General features: G+C 48.0%; 1 protein-coding gene across 1 annotated transcript; it reads right to left on the bottom strand.

Moving 5' to 3' along the window:
• Positions 1-776: 776 nt before the first annotated feature.
• EDN1 (endothelin 1) lies at positions 777-7,670 on the bottom strand. Its single transcript, XM_047796563.1, has 5 exons — positions 7,017-7,670; positions 5,292-5,460; positions 3,828-3,986; positions 3,558-3,674; positions 777-2,034 (listed from the first exon to the last, which is right to left on the bottom strand). Exons 1-5 carry the CDS (start codon positions 7,078-7,080, stop codon positions 1,932-1,934), a joined length of 612 nt encoding a protein of 203 aa, XP_047652519.1. The 5' UTR covers positions 7,081-7,670; the 3' UTR covers positions 777-1,931.
• Positions 7,671-7,968: the final 298 nt, after the last annotated feature.

The following is a 7,968-nucleotide window of genomic DNA, read 5'->3' as shown; positions in this document are numbered from 1 at the left end:
ATTGATGGCATGCCAGACATTCTTTCAGACGCTATTAGGGAAAAGGCGGTAAGATTCTCAAAAGCTGATCCAGCTCTTGCAGGCTTTTGGTGGTAACAACTGTTTGCAAGGCTCTCCTCCCCAGTGGGTCGGCAGGTCAGCCAAGGCAAGGTGGGGAGGGGAGAGGCGCTGAGATGCAGGAGGTCCAGAACCAGCATCTGGCATCTCTGCCTCCATGGGCACGCATCCAGCCCCTGGCTGCCGCGAAAGAGCAAAGGTACTTCGTGTTCCTCAATAAACAAACGTCTTAATCTGAGCAAATAAAAAGCCACTGGGAGCCCTTACTTGCTCTGCGCAGGCCATTTTCTCCAAGCAGCTCTGGTGTAGGACTGTGTGTGATTAGGTACCTTTGGGAAGGTGGCCTTGCCATCGCTTCCTTCAGTTTATTCCTATGGAGAAAGGACCTCTCACCACGCCATCAGCTTAAACCCTGGGATCCTGTCTAACAGCCAAAGCTAAGCTAATGGATACAGTCCCCGGAGAGTTTCCAGGTGAAGGGGAAGCAGAAGGCAGCCCTTGGGGAGGAAAGACAGAGGTGTGAAAGCTGGGTTTTGGTTTTGGTTTTAGCTTAATGCAATCTAAGGGCAACTTTTAAAATCTACGTCGCAGTCTTGCGTGCATTAGCCGAAACTGTTTCCCTTCTCATTGTCACCTTTCCGAGAAACCACCTTTTTCCCTTTTTCATTCTCACCACTTTGGCCCGCTTGTCAGGAAGGTCAGAAATGATTCCAAGGCAGTACAGTAGGGGAAAAAAATATTTATTTTCTAAAGTCATTACCTTGATAGGCAAAACAAAGCATTTTCTCAATTTCATTCAGAAATACATTTTTTAAAAAAATACATAGACCAATATGGCCTGCCCAGACATATATTTCACATGGTAAATATAAGGAATAAATTGTTTGAATATAAATATCTGTAAAAAAATAAGTACATCCAAATTTAATCCAACCTCTTCCACTTGCCAGTTACATAAAGGAAAATAATTTTACTGCTTTAAAGCATAACCAATGTTTTCCCTTCCATAGCTCTCATCAACAACCGTATACCCTTGTGTTTCCAAAAATCAGGACATGGGAATCTCCTGGTTCAGTGATATTTTTTTCTTATGGAACAGAGCTAGTAGATTACCGTGAAAGTGTTATATCTACTCTTGACACATAAGACAGATTTCCACGAGGCTAGGATTTTAGTGTGGGGGCTTGGGGGGAGGGGTGGGGGGGAGCGTTTGAGGAGGCAAATAATTAAAGGTGAGGAAATACTTTAGGCGGAGTGCAGCAGAGGTGAGGTAGACTCATATTCATGAAACTCATCCTGATTTTCCAGTAGTAACAGTTTCTCTCGGTTTTGCATCTCGAGACGGAAGAAAGCAAAGTCTTGTTCATTTTTAACTCGAGGGCTTGTCCCTCGAGGGTTTTTTCAGTCTGGGCCTTCCTTGGAAAGCTCTTGGTGTGGACTTGGGTGTTTCTCCCTGAAATGCGCCAGGCGCCTGCGTGGGACACAAAACACGGCCTCCGGACCCTCTTGGAGGTCTCCGCCCGCACGCGGAAGCTCGTCTCCTCCCTCTGGGCTGGAGGAGGCCACCCTGATTTGCAGGTGGCGTCCGTGTCTCTCTCTGCTTTCTTCGAGTGGCCCATCATCACCGCAAAGGAGGAGAGACAGACGGCCGCGCTTAGCACTGATGGAGGCCAATGAAGACCGGCTGGGGGACTCTTTAAGCCTTTTCTGGAATGTTCAGGCGAGGGTGCTGGTCCTGTGCCAGTCTGCAGTAAGGAACGGTCTGAACAGAGGAGGCTTCTGCTCTGATCTCAGCCCCTGCCAAGCGAGCGCAGCGTCGGGCCCGGGGCTCCCTGGGGACGAGATGGCTTCAGACAGGCTCGGCCAACCTGTCATCAGTGTGTTCGGTTATGGGTCACTTTCTTATCTCTGTAGAGCTCGGCTTTCAGCTTGGCGATGTGAAAAGATGTTTTGATGCTGTTGCTGATGGCCTCCAACCTATTTAAACAAAACAGGAGAAAACACATTTTTTTTTTTTTTTTACAAAAATCATTCCTGGGCAAAAAGAAACATCTAAAATTAGAATCTGGCCCAAACAAATCTAAATCCGGACCCTGAACTTTCACCCCCAACCACAATTGCCTACTACTCTGCCAAACTCAAGTGAAAATAAACTACTCCTGATGCTTAGAAGGGGGGGGGGGAATCGGGGAGATGAAGGGTCATAGGTCACGTCTGAAGGGACTTGGGTATTGAATACAATTTTAAAAATACAATTTTGAGGTAAACTAGAAATATACTATTCTCTTCTCTTCTTTAGCCCTATCCCAACCCCCAACCCAACACGGGAGGGATTATGTAAAGAGACTAACTCCGTTAGTTGGTTTCAAATAGTCCGAGGAGTTTTCTTAATCACATAAGGAATTATAGGGGGCTTTGTGGGAAAGAACTTTTAAAAGAAGAGGCCTACAGGTAGGCCCCAAGCAATGTTCTATGGCCACTCGAGAAATTTGGGTTTTGCAGGTTTAATGTTTCCTTTTGCAGGAGAAAGAAAAAAGAACTGTAGCATTGATTTAATAGTTGGTAAAATGGAAACGAATAGAAAAAAATAAGAATAATTTCCCAGTCAGTTCAGAAACAATGCTTTAGGTAATCTCGCCATCTGGGGGAGCAGTAGTGGCCTGAATTTATAAATACGGAAGCCTCAACAGCACGTGGGATGTCACAGGCAGCTGAGAATATTCACACCGCAGGAATGAATAACTCAGAGTTAGTTCGTGATGGTCTGGCCAGTGTTGGGAACGCTTGGACCCTAGGACTTCCAGCCACCAGGGTGCCATTGAACCTGAAGGGGAAGGGCAGGCGAGGGAACAGATCTGGAAGCAGGGCCGCTCCCTCCAGCTTGTGACGTCCCAGCTGTGGAGGACTTGGGACGGTTGCCACCAGAAAGCTGCTCAAGGTGACCCCGTGGAATCCCTAACCCGATCCCTCCTCCGCCTCAGCTCATGACAGACTAAGAAATGAGAATGACAACCTCGGGAACGACATTGGCTCGCCACCAAATGCATTTCCCTATTAAATAAATAAATAACCCCCAAACTGGCACATTCTAACTCTCACCAGTGCTACCTAAGGAGTTGATCGTCCCTTCGGGCATGGGAAGAACCGCTGTGTTTTGAAGACTTTGATGCCACGTGACACTTTGATTGAACAACAAAAAACCCGAACTGGATGTGACCAGATGGCAAAGGTGTCTCTAGATACGTTTTGTTTGGAAATGCTCTCTTTAGGATGTACCCTAGGGTACGGCAGACAGCAGTCTGCATTCAGGGCTGTCGAGAAAACACTGGGAAAGGGTTCCTCTGCTCGTTTCAATCTGGAGGCTACAGGGATTCCTCTTTCCTTTGTTTCTGTCTTTTGAGCCTTTCTCTCACCAAGGAAAGACTGACAGGGAAAGGAGACCATTGATGGCTGATGGGGCCCCCCCGCCCCCACCCCTGACGTTCTCGTGAGCCCCTTACCTTCTTATTTTTCTTCCCATCACCAGCTGCCGATGAATACACTTCTCTCCAAGCTTGGAACAGTCTTTTCCTTTCTTTTGGTTATCCCAGCGTTTCTCCAGAGTGTCTTGGTCCCTGCTAAAATGCACACAGGGAAAACAGTTCAGCCATAGTACCTCCAGTGGTCCTTAAGAGCTCTGTTACTCTCCTTCAAACAAGCAGGCAGCATCATAAGAGGAAGCCGGCCAGGAGGTTGCAGAACTGATCGAAAACAAAGGTGTTTCTACTCACCCGATTTCTTTTCCTGCTTGGCAGAAACTCCAGCACTTCTTGTCTTTTTGGCTGGCACACTGGCATCTATCCCTGCGGTCTGCTGCCTTTGCAGGAAACAAATCCTTTAAGGATCGCCTGGACCTAGAAGGGCTTCCAAGTCCATATGGGACAATGTGTCTGTTATGGAAAGAGAAGAACAAAAGATATTAGCATAATTAATCACCTCCAAAGGCTGCATCCTCTGGGGCTAGCCCATTCCATGAAGACAGCGGGAGCTCACCCCACAGCATTTGGTAGGGAGCCTAAGGAGAGTGAGTATAATAACTATATCAAAGTCACGTTGCCCATCTATGGCCCTAAGTGGGTGGACCCAATCAAGACAAAATCTGGTTTTCTAAGTCAATGAAATCCCATGTTAACTCTCACCCAAGTTCAATTTCTTCTCGACCAGAGCAACCTTGTTTGGGGTCCAAAGTTATGACAGCTCTGCTTTGGTCATTATTTCATAGTCTCTTCCTTTTCTAACTTTGTATTCAGTTAGCAGCTCTTGGGAGGGGGGACTTTCATGCAAAACTATGACTCACAAGATTTTGAAAACAGATTTCTAACTCAAATCATATACGGTAAAGCTAAAGGGACCCCCCGAGGAGGCAGGAGGAGACAGGGCACTGGGGGCATGGTTCATGCCCAGGTCTGCACACCTCCTGGGATCTGTTGGCAGCACATGACTAGAGATGGGCTCTTCCCAGAAGGCTCTCCAGTAATTTCCAATGGGTCTGTTGTGAGTCTCACCTAAGGAGTAAAGGGATCCCCTTGAAAGTATCACCTTACTGTTAGGCTTGGTTTTTGTTTGGTTTGATTTGATTTCGTTTGGCTACTGGTCATCTCTTGCCATAATGGGGCACCACAGGCACAATCCGTGTGTTTTTATTTATGACTCTTCTGATGATGGACTAGCTTTCAGGGGGTCAGGGTGGGGAACTGGAAAGCTAAGGAGAGTGTTTCTGTGGCTGTCTTGAAATAGGCTTTTCCAAAGGACAAGCCCAGAGGAGCCAGGACACCCACGTTCTAGGTCTCCGTCTGCCATATAGGAATTCATCACAAGTGACTTGAACATTGTGGGTCTTAGTTTTTCTGTAAGTACAAGGAGAAGATGGGACTATAACTTCCTATAATCCCTTCCGCCTCTTCAGGCTCCACCCTCCCTTGGGAAGCACAGGTTGGACTAAGCCACCTAGGACCTCAGCAATGTACTCCCTGAGCCAGGCAGATCCCAAGGAGAAAAGAGCCCTCCACCCCCCCTACCCCCACCCCAAAGCCCCAGAGATGTCCAGCAGGCCCCTAAGGGGCACTTTCCCCATGGAGGCCCTTTCACATGGCCAGCAGGCTCCAAACCAAAAAGGAAGGAGCGTAACTGGGCTCCAGGTGCCCGTGAAGCCAGAGCAGGGAAGACTAGAGTAACGGTGCCCTCTAGGGACTCACTCTGGAGTGTTGACCCAGATGATGTCCAGGTGGCAGAAGTAGACACACTCTTTATCCATCAGGGAAGAGCAGGAGCAGCGCTTGGACCGACGGGGCCTCCAGGATGCACGGGGAGAGGGCGTCTCCCCTTGGCTCTCGGCTCCCGGGCTGAGCTCGGCACCCAGGACCGCTGGGGAGGGAAAGAGCAGGTCAATGCGAGGTGTCCCCTCAGAGGCCCGGAGGCACACAGGTCCCAGTCTCCACGCCAGATCTAGCCGAGCAGATAAAAGCAGAGGAAGCACACAGCCGACCTTCAGCAAGAAACATAGAGGAAAAGGGAGCCTTGTTGTGCCCTCCTTAACGTGACTTCATTTTCATCACCACGGGCTTCGCCACCTTCAGAGAGATTACGCAAATGCAGGGGCTTACCAGCCCCTGGCAGCAGCCGTCAAGGAAATGCTTGGAAATACTGCCTATTAGAAACGTGAATTGGCTTCAGCATAGACCTTAGTAACAGTACAACCTCCAGCGTCTTAAAACTGGCTGATGACCAAGAACCTAAAACTAAATAAATCAGACTGTCTTTTCCTAAATCAGAAATGAGAGCTGAGCTTCGGTTTAGGGGAGAAGCCGCCACCTCACACCTGGTATGAGGCAGGGAGGAGCCCAGGTGGTACACACTTCTTGAAATGAGGAGGTGGTCCCGAGCTTTGGGGAGGTGAAAGGAGAGAGGGAAGAAAAATCCACTCTAAAATATTGATTTCAGGCAGTAAGTGCCAGAGAAACCACTAACCTAAGGGGACGTTCAGCAGCAGCTCGGGGGACCCAGTCAAGGTTCTGCAGGCTTTGGAATTCGAGGAGCGGTTTGGGATACGTGGGACCTGCCGCCTCCCTGTCCCCACTGCCTCCTCTTACTGACGAGTTAGCCCTGCAGCTTATCAGCCTGATTTTGTACATTTCAAATGATCAGACACATTCCAGGATTTTCATCCCTTACGTCCTTTCTCTTTAGTCAGGTTCACCAAAAGACAAAAAAAGTGTCTTGACCCAAAAAGAAGGGACCAGGCAGATGCATACATACTATCTAAATCCTTAAGCAGCCAAGATTTATCCTAGCTCCCTCTCCCAGGACAGGTGAATACGACTGGAAATAGAGCCCACACTGTTTTGAGTGCCAAAAACCTGCCAAAAAGAAACCTAAAGTCAATAATGACAAAGTTTAAAAAAAACATCTGCTTCACCCGAAACTGCCTGGTGGGGGGGGCGGTTCACTAGGCTGTTCTGCGCATGATTTTCCTACTCATATATTGCTTGAATGACTCGGATAAAATTCCTTGGCTTCAAGCTGAAATGTTTAAATATTTTACGCATTAACACACTATTAAAAGAGTATTTGAAGAAGATATAAATCTCTATACTTCTTAGTACCTGTATGACCACATACACTGCAAATCCATTTGGCTAAGTTATATATCTTATCTTCAATTGAGTTACATTTTTTAAAGCCAAGGAAATACACTAGGCAATGATAACAGTGTGATTTTAATGCTACGGGAGCAATTGTCTTCAGAGGATTTTTTTTTTCTTCCACTAGAAAACTTAATCAAGCTTTGAGCAATCATTCTCCTACACCTGATATCTGAGCAGCAGCCATAAAAAGAAGTGGGGGTTGGAACAGAAGCAAGAAAAGCATTAAAGTGGAGAAAAAACGTCAGTGTTCAAGGATTTACAAGGCAAAGTGCCTACCTGTTTCTGGAGCTCCTTGGAAAGCCACAAACAGCAGAGCGATAATCATGGGGAAATAATCCATTCTGAAAAAAAAAGGATCAAAATCCTCCCCCTGCGAACTAAACCCTAAAGCGGGGGAAAAAAGGCAGAAAAATGGCTTCGGTTCCTTCCAAGCGCTTCGGGTTATTCAGATCTCAAAGTGATCCTTCAGCCTGAGTGCTCTTTAATCGGGAGAAAGAAGTTTCTGCCGGGAGAGAAGGCAGTGGGAGCGGTCGGAGGACGCACGCGGCGGCGGTGGTGGCGCGCGGGGACCGCAGTGGAGACTGGGGACCCGGCGGCGCTGGTCTCAGCGCAGAGGCAGAAGCGCGTCTGACCTGGACAGCTCTCTCGGCCGGCTTTTTATATTCAACCCCTATAGAGTGGGGGTAAACAGCTCCAATTTTATTCCAGCCCCAGACAATGTTATTGTGTCATTAGTCACCACCAGGCAACGTGCAGCCGGAGATAAGGCCGGGCTCTAAAGGAAATCACTGCTAACTTCAGAGGCAGACGCCCGCCGTCTGACAATTCAGGGGCAGGGCTAAGAAAAAGAAAATACCCATTAGAGACCTTTGGTAAACCTGCCGGTGCAGCGCTGCAGCCTGCTTCCCCTTTGCAAGCTGCCAGCCCCGGAGTTCAAGAATCAGCAGAGGGACTCCAGAAAAGTCATACCATTGGTATGAAAAGTATGAGCTACAGTTTAAATAGATTGTATTGTTGTGTGCGGGGAATTTTTTTTTTTTTTTTTGAATTGTTGTTCGCTTCATTTGCCTTTTATGTCGCTCCGATTCCTCAGTGCTGATCAGACAAGGGAACGCTCCCCCTCCTCGCGCCCCCCTCCCGACTCGGGGTCAAATGATTTTGGCAGATCCACGCGCTTTTCTGACTTCTAAGCACCCCCCTCCCCCGCCCAGTCTGTTTTGCTCAAGTT

This window comes from Phacochoerus africanus, chromosome 9, assembly GCF_016906955.1.
Source record: "Phacochoerus africanus isolate WHEZ1 chromosome 9, ROS_Pafr_v1, whole genome shotgun sequence".
Lineage (NCBI taxonomy): Eukaryota > Metazoa > Chordata > Mammalia > Artiodactyla > Suidae > Phacochoerus > Phacochoerus africanus.
The sequence above is the reverse complement of the archived record's forward strand: the minus strand, read 5'-3'. Positions and strand labels throughout refer to the sequence as shown.